We start from the raw sequence: 18,189 nt of genomic DNA, 5'->3' as shown, positions 1-18,189 counted from the left end.
AAATCTATTTTTTTTGTAACGCAGGTAAATAAGACATTTTAATCTGCCTCTTATTATTTCATTTTGGATTAAGAAGCAGTTAGAGATCAATTCCATTCGTTTCAAGTCATTTTGCAACTAATTCCATGATGAAATGTTTTTTTCCGATTTCTCCAAGGACGTATGAGACAAAAACCAAAGATGTGAAAGAGGACATATTATGCAAATGTTCAGGTTGATATTTGTATTTAGCAGCGACGTGCAGTCAGGGGAGGCAGAGCCTGTCATACTCCAATCATGTAACGGAAAAACAACTAAAGAAAAACTAAATAGTAATAATAATAAAGTGTCTCCACTGATCTATGATGTAAGTGTGATTTATGTATGATTCCAATCGCTTTTTTAAGTCAAAATCAGCCTCCGCTACAACTACAGGTAGCGATGAGAAGTGAGGCAGGGACGAGCTCTGCCTCTCGTAAGCCCACAGTAACTGGCTGGAGCGCGGGCACTTATTTTGTGCCCGCGCTCCAGCCAGTTACTGTGGGCTGAGGTGAGGCACAGATGAGCTCTGCCTCACCTCAGAATGTGGCACCCCACAGAAACTGGCTGGAAAGCGGGCACTAAGCGCATGCCTGTTACCACCTCACTGTAGGTCACCAATGTAATGTTTGTAGATCCCTTTATTACATTTATCCTCGCCATCCATAGTCTCTAAATAACTTATTTAACGTATGATATTTAGGCTCGCTGGTCTCATCATATAACGGCAAGGAAAAAAGCAGCAGGAGAGGCAGCCATAACCGCTGCCGCACTGAAGGGGGCGCACGTGAGCCCAGAGGTTGTTGTTGCTACTGTTATTCTACGCAGAGACGGTAGACACAAACAACAAACTAGACTTTTGAAACTACAGGAAGATAAGGAGGACTTTTACACAAAACTAATAGAGATTGTTGTCCAGAAGGAGAGCATGGACTTAATCTTCAAGTCAAGGTAAGACCACAATTGTAATGAAAATGGGATCTTACTAAGAAGAACAATCCAATATTTGTATTTTAGGTATCCTTTTGTTGTTTAAAATGAATCGAAGCATCAGACTAAAAAAGATTTTTAAAATAACCGAATATTTTGATTAAGGTCAAAATATAATATTTGTAAATCTGACTCTGAAAGAGTCAGTGCCTCACCAGCCATGAACCTCACCGCACGTCACTGGTATTTAGTGTCTCTACTGTGAGATGTGCTGTTTAATGTTTAAAAAGCTCTTTATTTTTCTCATACTGTCTGTGCTGCAGCACCTCTTTTCACCCTTAGTCTGAAACCGGAGTCCAGTCTGCTCTGATTGGTTAGCTGGCCGGCTCTGTTGTGATTGGTCAACTCCTTAGAGATGTCCCGCCCCTTACCCTATCACGTACAATATGTTGTAGAGCTCGCCAATAAAAGCGCAAGTATTACATACAGTAGTGATGTCGCTACGTTAAAGTAAACATTTTTAGCCATTGCAGAACATTTACATGCTCCTATACACTGTAACACACTACAGGAAATGAGGACTGAAGAGAAAACCCTCAAAAGTATACTAGGGCCCCTTTAAATGCACAATAAGTAGGATTTTGGTTGTGGTTACTGAACACAACGAGTGCTTTGTCTCGTCTTGATATATTTGTGTTTCTTTGGCAGCTTGTCCTCCCTATTTGAACTGTTGTATGAGTACTGACAATCTTGCATCTAATCAAACATTTTTTTAACAACAAATGGACAAAACGCTCCTAATCTCATTTTCTCTCACAGACACTAATACTGATTATCTCTGTGGTTTCTATTTGTCTGTTCTATTGTTTTTGTTGAAGAGATATGTCCCGAAATAACCCAGAACAGGAAGAGGGGTGCAGTGTCTTAACAGATGAAGAAAGCGGCCACACACTTATCCCACCTATGACACAAGTTAGCCATCGGTCATTATTTATTCTGTTTCCATGGAAATCTTACTAATTTTGCTCTTAGTTACACATGTGTTTTCATTTAAAGAAAACTTGTAGATTCATTAGTGTCATTTAAAAAACAACAAGTCCGGATAAACATCACTTTTAGGAGATATGCTCTTTATATTTCGCAGAACAAAATGCTGCAATTTACAAATAATTTGTTACGTAATGTTACATTCGCAATTAGTGTGCTGATCTTCGGATGAGGAGAGCACAGGTTCAATCCCCACTGCAGACAACATGTCGCTGTGTCCTTGGGCAAGACACCCCAGTGGGGATTGCCCAGAATATTGAGTGTATGTTAGTTGGTTTTGGTAAAAGTGTCTAAAAAGCGTCTAAAAAGCGTCTAAAAAGCGACATGTAATAAGTGTAAGAAAAACGTTAAATTCGTTTCTGTAACTGTTTCAGGATTTTATGAGGAAGAGCTTATTTTAGGTGCTAACTTTGCAGACTCTAGTAGAAAAAGTCAAACATCAACATTGTGCCCACTTAGCTGTCGGTTCTGAACTGAATAACACAAATATGTTATTTTCTGCTGTGCAGGAAGTGCTGTCATTTACATTTCTTGTTGATCTGTAAAATAAATTGGTGAAAATACGCTGTTGCATGATGGGAGGAAAGAGTTCCAACCACAGAAACTGACAGCTGTTGAGTCATCTCAGAAATAAAGTGCTGGCACCGCAGAAACCAACATGAAAGTCCAACCTCAAAACGTACCTATTTCCTGTTTAATGAAAAGCTTGTGACCAGAATTAAGTCTTTGCGATGTTAGTTAATGTCTTTACTCTGCCGATGTTCTCCAAAGTGTGAGAGATGGCAGAAAAGATGACAGCTTGCAGCTTCATCATCTTCACAATTTATCTGACCTTCATCTTCCACCCGAGCCATGGTAAGTCACCATCAACTACACAGTCACGTTTAAGGCTTGTTTTTGTATGTTATGATAATTATGGTATAATATTAATAATTCATCTAATGATCCAACATAATCGCAACCATTTTTTTTTCTAAATGCTTTCTACATTTGACTAACCCTAACGCTTTGTACGTTTACTCATTTGTATTTCTGACACAAAGCAGCAGTCGGAATATTAATATACTGAACTTTAAAATAGATTGAACACTGATTAATGTTTAAAAAAAGAGGCGAAAGAGGGATTTGTTGATGCGGTGTACCGCCCGTAATTCGCTGTTCTATGTGAAAAATAGTCCTGATAGAGACAATGCACTTTCTAAAAGCAATGAAATGTTGTCTGTATACTTTTCTTATAAAAGTGGACTAACGAAAGGAAAGTCAGCTCATGAGTGTGACGTGTTATTCTCGTTGCTGGAATTGTTTCTGTTATCAGGTTTCACGGTGATTCAGCCTCAGAATGTGACCGTGACTCCGTCCGCCACCATCAGCTGTGAACACAATGCAAACGTCAAATCTGTGAAAGATGTTCGACTCAACGCCATTTCACAGTATGTATCCTCATGTATTTATGTTTAGTTCAAAGTTAAACTACATCTCCTCATCTACATAAACATACAGTATGTCACCCGACCAAACACAACACACTACTCAATTACCAAAGAAGCAAAGTGTAGTTGCTGCTGTGTTGAAAATGCAATGTGACAGTAAATTAACTCACATTGCCTTTAAGGTCGAATTCACTTTACATTTTTTTTTAAACCAGCAAAACATCCCGGAAAGTAAGAAGCCAAATGTTTTAAATGTGTTTTTCTTTAGATGACAACATGTGACGTGAAACAAAAATCCTCATATTTGGACCAACATGAAAAGTTGGGTCTACTTTTGTTCAGCTCAATACCTTTCCCCTGATTTATAATTCAAAACAAAGCATTTAATGAATACCGTACGTGTACATTTAACATGCTTTTAGCAGTTTTATTGAAGCTGAAGGTGTTGCCTTGGACTTATAGACAAGGCAAAAACAAAACAACGAAAAAGAAAAGACCAGAGAGGGAAAGAGCATGGATGAGTCTTAACGATACCCATTATCATCATGGTGAAATTATGGTTAAAAACTACACACATGAAACAAACAATGAAGCTAAAAAAACAAGCTAAATGAACCTTTTTTTAAACCAGAAATGAACATTAAAGTAACTGGAAATCATTCTCTTGTCTCAGGCCCAGCTTTTTTTACTAAGTTGTATCGATTAAAATGTAAAGGTTCAAACTCCATGTCACTTTTATTATTACACTCATACTTATCTGCAAAACATTACGTGTTCTCCATCACACTATTTCAATTCCCCAGTTATTTCCAAATACAATCCTTTGGTTCATACTCATTGCTTTTATAATTAGTTATTATTTGTATTTGTTCTTTAATTGTTATTGTTTACATTTGTTTATTACATCTCAGTTCCAAACTAACTGCCTTCAGATGATGTTGTTTTATGCAATTATTTAAGTTACACAATAAATTCAAACTATTTGATTTCAATTCAATTCATAATTATACATTTCTGCCAATTTACCCCCTTTTTTACTCTTAATAAATACATCTATTTACATATAACATGGACCTCCATTAGCTTACTCTCTACTTAACTCTTCAAATGTATTTTAAAGTTTTATTTTGATGGAGGTCATGAACCTTTCTTGGCCTGGTTTGGCCTTCTCATCTTTCAATTGTGGTGCAAAAGGGATAAAATCTCCTAAAATGGTGAACGAAAATATTCCTTTAACCTCCCTCAGAACAGGCACTAGGACAATTCTCTGCCAGAAGGGAATGAAAGTCTGTAAAGACATCATCATGGTTCAAAATACCAACAAGTGGCTTTTCATCCTACGCAACATCGAGCCAGAGGCCATGAAGATGAAATACGAGTGTGAGTTCACGGTGGAAGAAAGCGGGTTGGATAAAACCGGGTTCGGAGATGTAACCATACTCCTTTCAGGTATGTAAATACAAGGCAATGAGGAAATGGAACACAATACAATTTTTATGTGAAATGCATAGTGACTCTACTAAAATACAAAACGTTTTTCTTTTCCTGTTTGTTAAATAGATTTTAGTGCATGTAAATGGTCTGCAAAGGCTACAATCCCTGTGTTCCCTCCAGTGGAAGTCTCTCTACACACTCCCCCCCTTATTAAAGTAATATTTCGTTGAAAATTCGTCATGGCTTCTTAAATATGAGGATTTGAAGCTTTATTCGTTTTGATTGATTTCACTTTTCATTATACATGCAGGAATTGATTTTACAATGTGGTAATGTTTTTTTCTGTGACATGTCTGAATACTTTCTTTAACATATTATTTAATATTCTATAAAGTAACTGTCTTTAATAAACGAAAAACAAATCAGCAGTATTCAAATGTTGATTGAATAAAATATTTGTAAGACTCAAATTGGAAAGCAACCATTAGGGGGTTTATTTAAAATATTCCTTTTCTAAATACAAACACGGATGTTTTGAACTTGAAGCTGTATTTGAGTTTGTGCTACTGATCCAACATCTCAACACTGTATCGATGTTTAAATCATGTATACAAACAGGAAATTGCATTTACATTTTTTTGTAAGGTCAAAAAACCTGCTCGCCTCAGCCTACGTCTTCACCTCCATCTTCACCTCCATCTCATTTGCTGAGCTGGATTCTGATTGGTCTGTTGGCTCTGATGTTCCTGTACAGCTGTCTCATCACCGCTTTCTACATCAGACTGACGGTACCTGTCTCTCTGATCGTCTTTGTCATAATCCTGGGGTTGATTGGGTTTCCTGTTTTATTTTTAAATGTATTTTCTCCTATCTTGTTTCACTTCCTGTCTCTGTGTTTTCCCGCCTTGCCAAGCTGTGACAGATGCAAATTGAGATGATGTCCCACATTTCATTGACAGGCTAGAGAGGGCTTTCACCTTGTATCATATGTTAATCAATCAATCAGTCATCATTGCCGTTGCCTGCATTACACCCTTCTGGCACACAAATGCACAAGCTACCAGCAGAGTATGATGCAAACATTGACAAAGAAAAGGAGGTACAGCTACAAAAAGTCCGGGAAACTTTTGACTCATGTGTGAAGCCGGTGGAGGGTAATTCCCAGAGAGCTTTTTGTGACATTTGCTAGAGTTTCTAGCATCGAGGTGAATATGAATTGAAGTGTAAAAACTAAATGCAAGACCTAATGCATACGCTCATGGTTTCTTTCTTAAGATATATGAAGATTATATTGAATAGTAGGGAATCAGGCAGGTACAAAACAACAGCACACATCCGGACCCAGACAGAAAGAAAGACAATGAACCGACAGAGAACAAAAGTGAAGACAGACTTATACAGGAGTAATCACAAAGACAAGACACAGCTGGGGAGGACAGGCAGAAACACAAGAGTAGCAGATGAAAAGAATCAGACTATCGGACAGGCGGGAAAACACAGAGACAGAGACAGGGCAATAAATGATTTACCACAATATCAATACTAAGGCTTCCCAAATGTTGGCAAAATAAGGAATGGTCTATAAAACTAAGTTACTCCCTACAATGTCTACTTTCTCCATCAACCTGATTTCCTACTCACTTTATGGCAGTTACAAGTCATATATTGTTTTAATTCCTATATCACGAGCACTGGGGGCTTGTTTTACTCATTAAGTTATGACTAAGAGAATAAAACAGTAATACATGTGCTGCTTTTCTGTTTCAGTGCAGCGACACAGATCCCGAGAACTCCACATACGTAGAAATGCGGAAAGCTCCTCGGCCGTGTTCACCTGTGGACATCTACTGTGGGTAGCCATCGTGCTTCATCTTCGGCCTCAAACATCATGTAATGAGGGGGTGTCTTTCATGCTGCTGTTATCATAATTGCAAATATTTCTATTGTAAATGAGTGGAAAAGGCCTGCAACAACTGCAGATAAACAGCAGGGGGAGACAGAGACTGTCTAAAGCCAACATGCTTGTATTATGTATGCAATGTCGCACCCTGATGCTATTGATTGTATTGGATATGTATATATATTGCAATTTATTATGAATTTTAAACTTTTTTTCTATCAACGCAACATTTTCTTACAAACTAGAATCCAAACATGTTTTATATTTAGACATGATATAAATGTAAGTGTATTGATATAGAACTATGCTATACAGAGAATGCATGCATGTACAGTATATTTCTAGTTCCTATGTCCAAAAGTGAAGATATGGGTTTAATTTATCACAATAAAATCTAAAATTAAGGTTTATAGAGGTCAGGTTATGTTTTCTAAAATAAATATGTGTCACATGCTAGAGCAGGATAATAATAATATTGGTAAAATAACTTTTAAGAAAAATAAAGATATAATGGGCCTACTGCAAATCCTCACACACAATTATTCTTATAGAAATCTGGTAATGAGTTTTTCTCTCACTGTCTGCAGCAGGAATGAGTCTCATTGAACTGAAACACAGATCACTCTTCTCACGCTCACAGTGAATATGAGACACAAGTAGGCTGACTAAAAAAACAAAGCAGCCGGTGTCTGACGGTCTGTGAACTGCAGGCATTGCAAACATGTCAGTGAGGGTGTGGGAATGCCTGAATAGAAACAAAAGCATCTCAAGTCATTTGTTTGAACGTTCCAGCTGTCAAACTTAAATATACTGATTTAAATATAGCAGGTTCACGAGCATGGCCATGAGCCTGTTCCTTAGTCTACTTGTGCTCAACTTTTCTCCGTCTTTTCTAAAGTACTAAGTATCATCTGAAGCACTTTGACATTAACAACTCAAGGTCATACCTACACTCAGTGGCGGCTGGTGGCAAATATTTTTGGTGGGGCTGTTGATATAGTGAGTAAAACATTTTCTTTTGGGAGAAATGACCCCTTAAATTGGGACTTCTGGAGATGTAATGGCGCCATAAAATCGTGCTTCTAGGGCCAGGAACAACCAGGCTGAGTCGGGCTGAGTATGCTAAACTAACTGCGGTCAAGCCAGCCTCCACTCGGGAAAACCTAGTCAAGCCAGCCCTCACGTGATATTGCGGTGCGCGAATATCCTATGCATTACGGTAGAGTCAAAAAAAATCATCCCTGTGTTTAGATGAGAATAAAACAAAGACTGTCCAGTATCATAGATCCATCTCACTCCAGGGTGATAGCAGGACACCCCATGTAGTCTAGACCCTCCAGAAAAACGCGGGCAAAAATCCTTGATTATGCGATTAAACATGCGGGGTTTTAATGTGATTTTATGCGGTGAAATTGCGGGAAGTTGCGAAATATGCGGAAAGTTGCGAAATATGCGGGGGGAAAGAATAACAATTTTTTTAAATATTGGGCTGTCTTATTTATTCTCTCTCACACACAACCTGCCACTAACGTTAAACCCCTTTACTATTCAATTAAACACATTCAATGTTTATTTATTGTAAAAGCAATTGGGCTATTTTAATCTCACACACACACCACCCCCCCCCCCCCCCACACACACACACTTCTCCGCCTCATTCTGTTTTCATTTACTCGTTCGTTATCTGACCAGCTTCAATCTTGTAGGCTACTCACTTCGTTTCTTGTAGCCCTCGAAAGGGTTTTGGAGGTTGATGCTCACCGTCGATTTTCTCTTATGCTCCAACCAATATACAGTCTATGGCTCCAACACACAGTTGCACGGGGTGCAGAATAGGTTCCCCCCACTTTTTGCCCGGTCTTTAGTAGAAATGTTCGTCGGTAAATGAGATGGATTAGATTTTTTCATCTTGGTGTTTTCTCTATCGTGTGAGCTCCACACGTTCACTCTATACATTGTTGTTTACATTCTGTGATGCGCGAGCTGATGACGTCACGTCAAGACGAGTTAACTTTTTTTTTTCTCAACTTTGTGTGTAAAAATGCGGGGATCATGCGGCCTTTTGATAAATATGCGGCCTTTTAAAAATCTGCGCTATTTTGCTGATTATGCGGTAAATTCTGCGATCGCAGAATCGCGTTTTTCTGGAGGGTCTAGTAGTCACTCAGAAAAAATCAGGACATTCTGATGTACAGTTTCAAAATAAAAGACCTTTGAAGTCTCATATATGAGCTATCATCCCTGTCCCCAAAGGTCTTTTATTTTGAAACTGTACATCAGAATGTGTAGAGAAGATGAACATATTTGACCGTGATTTAATTGTAATACACGTTTCAAAATGATGCCGAAGTAACAACATACTGATACCGGATAGTAAAAAACATGAATTAAGGCTTTGACAAGTCTGCAGACAGACGGCAGGCGAAAAACCTTTTAAAATGCGTGTTTTCTAATGGAGATTTGGCTAAGCTAACGTTGTAAATGCTCCAACCGTCCACACTCACAACAACGGCCTATACAGACATAAATAAACCAGCGACTGTATTCGCCATGACACAGACAGTGTGTGGTTTGTACTTGTTTAACTTTTGTCTAGTTTCTGAACAGATATGAAGAGCTGTGAGCTCTGAGTGCTAAGAGCTAACGGCTGTGTTGTTTTTCTGGGGAGCCCATTGAAGATGACGTCACGGCTCCGCCTACACTGCGTTACTATAGATACTACCCCAGTTCCTCACGAGTCTAAAAAACAACTCACGTCAACGCACGTAAGCAACGTGGGCGCCAACGTGAGCGCTCTCGTGACCAAAATATTTGACGGCGCTGATTGGCTGAAATGATGTTTCGGCGGCAAAGTTTACTATTGAGACTTTTGCAACGTGCTGGTTGCTGCTGTTTGGCTCGGGGGCAGCGCCCCGTAATGATAAACTAATGCCAAGGGCAAGGCCAGGCAGGAAACATGTGACTTATCAGTAACTTTAGACATCGTAACACAATTTTAAACAATATTTTATTGTAGATTATACATTTTACTGATACCAATTGTATGATATTTACCTTGTTCATTAAAAATAAAAAATATGAAATATATATATATTTTAAATATATATATATTTTTTTAAAAATTTTTTAATGTAATATTTTTTTTAATTTTTTTTTTTGTATGTGGGAAGAGGTGGGGCAGCGCCCCTAGCGCCCCTATGGGCCGGCCGCCACTGCCTACACTTCTTCTCCCTGGCCTTCAAGTCAGAGCGGAGCACGACTCCTGACTTTTCCCTCTGTTTTTTATATCTGTTGTAATTTATTGTCTTTTATTGTGACTGTAGCAATGTGTTTTTATTACATGTAATGTACAGCACTTTGGCTCGACCAAAGATCGCTTTTAAATATGCTTTATAAATAAAAATTGATTTGATTTGATTTTTTTAAATGTATGCTAGCTGTGATGCTAAAGTGACTCCTGTTTACTTGTAAACTTGTACTTGAAGTTGTAATTACTACTTTAATATTATTAAATAAATGTATACTGTATGTATGTAGAAAGTATGACGTATGCATTGGTTTTCAGCATTTGCATTTGTAAGGTAATCCATCATCAGAAGGCCTCTTCTGAGCTTCTGCATCTCATAAGGGTTACAGTGTTAAAACAGATTATGCATTTATTTTAATTTCTCTCTCTCTGAATTCAAAACATTGTGATTGGCTCCATGCAGATCTCAACATGGTAAGGGCTAAGCTAATGGTGCTAACAGCAAGAACAGTTAAAATAACTCAACACATAAAAGTTGGCTTTTTTCACTATTTAAAAGCAGTACCTTCAAATTGTTGTTAAAAGGAATCTACTGTTCATTCTATTATGGTTTATTGAGCAGTCACTGTAATGTAGGCTAATGTAATGTAATGATTTGGTACAGCAAATGTTGCTCCCTAGCTAGCTATCTAGCATCAATCGTGTGTAGGGCATAGCATCCATGTGCAATTTGAGACAACGCTACCTGGTTGAAATTCACACAATGCGCAAGTGTTTACATTATTTAACAAGACAGCGTTCAAAGGGAAGTATTTGAATTGAGACACAGCAAGGGATGCATCAACATGCACGAGTGGCCGGTGCAGGTACAAAACAAATCACAAAGAAGCTCAGATTTGAACAAACACAGAGAGGGTGTTATCTAAATATGTGCTGCGGGCTGATGCAATTTAAACTTTTTAAATGAATTGCAACTGCATAAAAAGTATAATTCATAAGTTTTTCTTTTCAGTGGAAGATGCAACTTCCATGGGATGACAACTATTTTCATCTCCTTAAAGAGTTTTCATCATGTGTTGTTTGGATCTTACATCATATGTTTGCTTTGGAGCATGGATGATGTCCTTTACACCTCTGATTGGGAGGATCCCTCTGAGATGAGAGTTTGAGATAATCTGACATGAACACATGAAGGTGTGAATCCTTAATGAGAGCCATGCATAAGAGAGCAATAACTATGTGCTGATGTTTGTTGTGTAAAGTTCCTGACACACATCCAGTCTAATGGGCTTCATTAGTCAGGTAGAAAGGTGTGTGTGTGTGTGTGTGTGTGTGTGTGTGTGTGTGTGTGTGTGTGTGTGTTAATGTAAAAGCTAAAGGAATGGAGAAAAAACATATTGTAAGATGCACATATTTACCCTAATTTGTGAATTCCATGTGAAAAGTTAGGAATTCCTTGTCTCACCACACCGAGGCCTCTGACACTGTTTCATTAATCATTACATTACATTTAGCTGACGCTTTTATCCAAAGCGACTTAGAATAAGTGCATTCGACCAAGAAGATACAAACTTGAAGAAAACAGAATCATTTAAGTACATCAGGTCTCAGAGCCGAAACATTTCAAGTGCTACTCAACTGGCTTTAGATAAGACAGTCATTTATTAGTATATAAGTGCTTTGTTAGTAATTATATCGCTCGAAGTGGAGTCGAAAGAGATGAGTTTTCAGTCTGCGCCGGAAGATGTGTAAGCTTTCTGCTGTCCTGATTTCAATGGGGAGCTCATTCCACCATTTTGGAGCCAGGATAGCAAACCCACGTGTTTTTGCTGATGAGAACTTGGGTCCCCCTCGTAGTGCGGGTGCAGCAAGCCGTTTGGCTGATGCAGAGCGGAGTGCACGTGCTGGGGTGTATGGTTTAACCAACCCACTCTCTTCAGTCTGCGTACAAATGACATGACTTTACACATTGGAAAATGCGTGCAATAGATACGCTAAAGTCAGATTTTGCGTGCCTATCATACGCCAACTATTCCCATTGAGTTCTGAGTCCGAGTTTTGTGTGCATATGAGACGCAAATGGATACGGTCGGGTCTGAGAAGACCGGAAGCTGTGTGGTCCATAAAAACATGTTATTACTCAATATCAAGCCACGATTATTGATTTTATTTGTAATCGTATAATGTCGGACTTTTTTTGCCGTCCGTCAGGAAAAGAAATGGGGCTCAGAGCCTCAGAATACTGAAATCTGTATTTTTTTAAATCTTTTTTTCCTTCTAATTTGTTATTCTTTTCTAAATAACACACTGTTATTTATTCAACAATAACACACAATTATCCTTGTTTTTATTTATTTGTTTAATTCTATAATCTTGGGCACCGGAAACAGACGTAGACGGTAAACTGATTACCCAAGATCCTCAGCTTGAAGCTCAGGATGTTTTAGCCGCAATGCACGTTGGGATATGGTGTTAATGCGATATGATATCCGATAAAGAAATTCAGAGTTTAGGATGGCCGAAGACACTACACTACCCATGATCCCCAGCTATGGTTTGGGACTACAGTCCCGTTGACAAACCCTGTGATTAATCTTCAAGCTCTGGGATTGGATGTTGGAGTGGCAGTGCGCCAAGGTTACGCCGAGCGTCAAGCTCTTTGAAATGGAACGAAACCACGGCAGACTATTCAAAACTGGACTCGAACGCCCCCCCAGAACTACACATGCTGGCTATTGTGTTTCGCAACATGTTCTCTATGGCACGTCTCTACTGGGAATTGTAGTTTTAAAAGACGTTTTCGTTTTTCCCAAAATTAGAAGTTGACAGTTGTTATAGTTGGTGAAGTCCTGATAATTTATTCCGGGAAATTACTCTGACCTACTAATTGACCTAACCAAAGTTATTGAGTCTATGTAAGTTTACTGGTTGGCTCAGATCCACCAACGTCAGCAAGATCTCATCTCTATTAACTCCCCGAAGAACCAGATTCAATTAACTGCTGTTTCAATTCAGACAACTCTCTTAAATCTGTTTAAGCGATCCCGAAGGATTTTGATATAAGTAATGAGTTGTGGCCCTTGACGTTTTCCTCCCTCGTTTGTACACTTGGCAAGGCGGCTTACGACGGGCTGTCAGGCTCGCTGTCGGGAGCGGACATTTTTCTCAGGCTGTTGGCTGACTTTCCGGACCTGACGCTGGCCACCTTCTCCGCGCTCACCACCAAGCATTGGGTGGAGCACCACGTCACCACCGAAGGTCCCCCAGTCTACGCCAGGGCCCGGCAGTTGAACCCTTCTAAGCTTGCAGTAGCGAGGGCAGAGTTTTCAACCATGGAACGCCTGGGTATCGTCCGCCGTTCTGACAGTCCTTGGGCCTCTCCTCTACACGTCGTTCCCAAGCCGGTGGTTGGCGCCCGTGTGGGGATTACCGCCGCCTCAACGACGCCACGACACCTGACCGCTACCCGGTGCCGCACATTCGAGACTTCTCGGCACATCTGGCCGGTAGGTCGGTGTTTTCGAAAGTGGACCTGGTTCGTGGTTACCACCAGGTCCCCTGGACGTCCCTAAGACGGCAGTGATAACGCCGTTTGGACTTTTTCGAGTTCCTGCGGATGCCTTTTGGGCTCAAGAACGCCGCCCAAACGTTCCAGCGCCTGATGGATTCAGCGCTGCGGGACCTGCCGTTCGTGTTCGTCTACCTGGACGACATACTCGTCGCCAGCGCTTCGGTGGAAGAGCACCTGTCACACCTCCGAGCCCTTTTCACAAGGCTCAGCCAACACGGGTTGATCATCAATCCTGCAAAGTGCCAGTTCGGGGTTTTTGATACTGACTTCCTCAGGCACCGCGTCACCAAAGGCGGTGCAGCACCCCTGCCGGCGAAGGTGGAGGCTGTTGCGGCTTTTCCTCGCCCGCTCACAGCCCGGTCGCTCCGTGAGTTTCTGGGGATGGTGACTTTCTACCACCGCTTCATCGCCCAGGCCGCTCACATTATGCGGCCGCTGTATGAGGCTTTGAAGGGTACGACCCCCATCCAGGCAATCGACTGGACGGCAGAAGCTGGGTCTGCTTTCACGGAGGCCAAGACCGCGTTGGCTCAGGCGGCCCTATTGGCACACCCATCTCCATTACCACAGATGCATCGGACTACAGTGCACGAGCAGTGGGTGGAGGGTGCTTGGCAGCCACTCGCCTTTTTCAGCCGCCAGCTGACGTCCAGAGAACGCAGGTACAGCGCTTTTGACCGAGAGCTCCTTGGACTTTATTTGGCCGTGCGGCACTTCCGTTTTTTGCTGGAAGGCCCTGAATTTACGGCGTTTGTCGACCACAAGCCGTTCACGTTCGCCATGTCTAAAGTGGCGGAGCCTTGGTCGGCACGTCAGCAGCGGCAGCTTTCCTACATCTCGGAGTTCACCACAGACATTAAGCACGTGGCTGGCAAGTCGAACCTGGTTGAAGATTGCCTTTCCAGGGTCGTCATCAGAGCCGTCCAGTTGGGCCTGGACTATACTCGCATGGCGGCGGACCAGGTCACAGACCCCGGCGTCAAGGCTCTGAAGGTGGAGGGCGCGGGGCTGCGCTTGGAGGACGAGGTGTTCGGCGACGCGGGCGTTACCCTCCTGTGTGACGTCTCCACGGGCCTGTCGCGGCCAGTCGTTCCCACCAGCTGGAGGCGCTCGGTGTTCGAGGCAGTGCACGGCCTGTCACACCCCGGTGTTAAGCCTTTGGTGCCCTTGGTGGCCGCGAAGTTCGTCTGGCATGGGCTGAAAAAGGATGTGAGGACTTGGGCTGGTGAGTGCGTGGCTTGTCAGCGCGCTAAGGTGCACCGCCACACGAAGGCCCCTTTGGAGCGATTCCTGGTGCCTGAGAGGAGGTTTGACCACGTCAACATCGACCTGGTTGGTCCATTGCCCTCCTCTCAGGGCTTTTCCTACCTCCTCACCATGGTGGACAGGACGACCCGTTGGCCGGAGGCGGTTCCTCTTGTGTCGACATCAGCCGCAGACAATGCCAGGGCTTTCATTGCGACGTGGGTGTGTCGTTTTGGCAACCCGTCAGACATTTAATCGGACAGGGGCTCACAATTCACGTCCGAGCTCTGGAACGCCGTGGCGAGTGGTCTGGGGGTTAAGCTGCATTATTTCGAATAAATAATGTATTGAAGTCAATGGAGAGAGAAAACTTATCTTTCGATCCCGTTTGAATTGTGCCATAAATTACACATATGATGTTTGTCAATCTTAAAAAATAATTTCCATGTCAAAAAAGTCACAGTTTGTCGTTAAATTGTTGAAATATAAGACTATGAAAAATACGCAACTAGAAAGACTACAAATCCCAGAGTCGCGTAAGTGATGTCACAATTGTTTTCCTCCACTAAGAGATAGCTAAGATCAGCGCCATATAGATATAATCTATCTATATGGCGCTGGCTAAGATAAGATAACTTTAACAAGATGCCTGTGTGCTCAGTACTAGGTTGTTAGCATACCAGCAATGGGTCTTGCTCGTTCTTTTGCTTCCCGTGTGATGAAAGGACCAAGAGTGGCTGGATCAAGTTAGCTACCTAGCTAGTAGCTAGCACGTTAGTTAGCATTACAGCCATGTCATTTTTATTAGCCTTAACATGAAGTAACATTAAGTAACCCAAAATGTTAAACAGTAAGTGTAGTAGTCATATTTCGCGAACCCTTTGAAGAGTACTGTCACCGGTGTGATCATTCTATAATACACCATTTAAGCCCGGGGGAGAAATGCTAACGCTAGCATCGGCGATCTACGATCTTTTCTACTTCATGCTATCTGATGCTAGATCTTCCTTTGAGTACCTTGGCATAAGCTTTTCCTGTGTGGTTGATCAACATGATACCTTGATATACAATAGGAGTTAGCCCTTGACCATCACTCAAGATTGAAGAGACATGTCTGTCAAAAACCTGAACAATGTCTAGAGCCTTTAATATTCCTGGGCAAATCTCATCCATACCTGGCGCTGTGATATTGGGATATGGGTAAAGCTTCCCTATAATCTTACAACTTTTCATTATCCATTGACAACATTTTGGATGTGTTTGGGAGCCCTTCAAAGTGCCTGACAGTATCAGGATATCAGCAGCTCTCCTCCTGAGCTGAACACTCTGAAACCCTGTGTCCGTTTCCTGAGTCATCTGGGGGCTGCCAGACCTTTCTTGAGACTAACAAACAGTCAATCTCATTGGCCTTCCCAATCTCTTGCCTTTATGTTGTTTTTGTTTCAAAATAACCCTGGAACAACCAGGCCCAAAAGGCTAAATGACCTAATCCATTGAAGCAAGTTGGCTTCATTGATCCTTTGACCATATCTCTGAGGAGCCATTCCCACAATGTAACTTATCAGCATGGCCCACTTGGTTTCAATACTTCACGAAAAATGTTAATCTTTTAAGATTCTTTACACTGTAAAACCACTCTTTATGAGAAGGAAAAAGTGGCATCCATAATCAAATAAGATGATGTCAATGCCGGGAATTACGAAAAAAATAAGTTGCATGGAAGTGATGAAGACTGAGAGGAAGATGACTGCAGAAACAAAGTAGAGCTTAGGGATTTCAGTCTTAGCTACAGAGAAAGTAATCGTAAGAGCAGGACAGATGAGAAGAGATATATCAGCTGCATAACGGAGAGCTTTGCCAGAACACAGCAGCTTCTCAACAGGTCTCTCTAAAGATAGAGACTTCCCAAATGGATGAACTCTGCTTTCCACAACTCTTCAACAAATCCTGTAGGAAGCCTACGCCAGCTCAGTCAGATGTCCTACTCGCTTACATCCTGCTGTCATTCATCGCTCTGATCACTGAAGCTCTCAACCTGCTGGTCATCATCTCTATCTCCCACTTCAGGCACAGACAAACTTTCAGCTTAAGCTTGTATATGTTCATGATTGAAAAGTAACATGATTTAGCAACGCATATATTCCTTTCAATGAATGTTTCAGATAATAGTTGTGCTGTTTTAAATGATAACATATTCAAACATGACGTTGTGTGACAAAATATTTAAAGCAGACACTCCACAACAAAAGCATATCCATAAAACTTATTTTTTTGTGTTTTAGTGCTGTTTGTTGTTACAAGCTATCATTGATAATCTTATTTATGGTGAAATTCTTCCTTTCCAGGCAGCTCCACACCCCCACTAACCTCCTCATCCTCTCCCTGGCTGTCTCAGACTTCATCGTAGGCCTCATTTTGATGCCTGTTAAAATCCTTCTAACAGAGACTTGCTGGTACTTTGGTGACCTATTGTGTGCTCTGTATAATATTGTTGGTTTTATCATTACCTCTTCTACGGTTGGAAACATGGTGCTCATATCCATTGATCGTTATTTTGCTATATGTGACCCTCTACATTACACCATCAGAGTAACTCTCAACAGAACAAAAATCTGCATCTGCCTTTGTTGGATTTGCTCTGTTATCTATAATTGTCTAATTTTAAAGGACTTTCTAAGACAACCTGATTCACAGAATTATTGCCATGGAGATTGTATAGCTGTCATTGACAATATCACAGGAGCTGTTGACATAGTTGTTAACTTCATTGCCCCCATTACTGTTATCATAGTTCTGTATATCAGAGTGTTTGTGGTGGCTGTGTCTCAGGCTCGAGCCGTGAGATCTCGTGTTATCGCTGTCACTATTCAACGTTCAGTTGGTGCAACTGCTAAGAAATCTGAGATGAAAGCAGCCAGGACTCTTGGTGTTGTTGTCCTTGTGTTTCTAATATGTTTTTTTCCATATTACGCTCCATCCCTTATAGGTGAGGATATTGAACATAGTAGTTCAACCTCACCCATTGTATTCTGGTTGCTGTATGTTAACTCTTGTCTGAACCCAGTGATTTATGCCTTGTTATACCCCTGGTTTAGAAAATCTATCAAGCTCATTGTTACCCTTAAAATACTTCAGTCTTACTCGTGTGATTCTAAAATATTGTAATGACGGGCTGGGGTTGAGTTATATTCTAAAAAACCTCTGTTAAGATGGACATATTTTTGCTATTGTTGCTGAGCCAGAATGCAATATGTAATGGCTGAAGAAATATTAGACATTATTTAATGTAGTAAAACATATGTAACTAAAAGATATTAAATAATTGAATACAAAATAAAACTTGAAAATATTACATTGTGTGGAAGAA

At 41.0% G+C, this 18,189-nt stretch overlaps 2 protein-coding genes across 4 annotated transcripts; both read left to right on the top strand.

Moving 5' to 3' along the window:
* The first annotated feature begins 2,638 nt into the window (after positions 1 to 2,638).
* On the top strand, positions 2,639 to 7,285 carry LOC307026405 (uncharacterized protein). Of its 3 annotated transcripts, none has more exons than XM_079661786.1 (5): positions 2,639 to 2,850; positions 3,311 to 3,425; positions 4,672 to 4,805; positions 5,505 to 5,647; positions 6,632 to 7,285. In XM_079661786.1, the coding sequence occupies exons 1-5, from the start codon at positions 2,775 to 2,777 to the stop codon at positions 6,785 to 6,787; spliced, it is 624 nt and encodes a 207-aa protein (XP_079517912.1). In that variant the 5' UTR covers positions 2,639 to 2,774; the 3' UTR covers positions 6,788 to 7,285. The 3 variants fall into 3 exon arrangements, with proteins under 3 accessions (XP_079517912.1, XP_079517910.1, XP_079517911.1); XM_079661784.1 differs by having other exon boundaries at positions 2,646 to 2,850; positions 4,672 to 4,874; XM_079661785.1 differs by having other exon boundaries at positions 2,655 to 2,850; positions 4,672 to 4,874; positions 6,627 to 7,285.
* A 9,446-nt stretch (positions 7,286 to 16,731) lies between these two features.
* Positions 16,732 to 17,987, top strand: LOC307029742 (trace amine-associated receptor 13c-like; the record flags this gene model as incomplete). The annotated part of the gene is made up of 2 exons (XM_079665823.1): positions 16,732 to 16,889; positions 17,168 to 17,987. The coding sequence occupies 2 exons, from the start codon at positions 16,732 to 16,734 to the stop codon at positions 17,985 to 17,987; spliced, it is 978 nt and encodes a 325-aa protein (XP_079521949.1).
* Between the last annotated feature and the right edge of the window lie 202 nt (positions 17,988 to 18,189).

This window comes from Notothenia rossii (genome assembly GCF_949606895.1).
Source record: "Notothenia rossii genome assembly, chromosome: 2".
In the NCBI taxonomy this organism is placed as follows: domain Eukaryota; kingdom Metazoa; phylum Chordata; class Actinopteri; order Perciformes; family Nototheniidae; genus Notothenia; species Notothenia rossii.
Note: the sequence above shows the minus strand (reverse complement) of the source record. Positions and strands in the feature narration are given on the sequence as shown.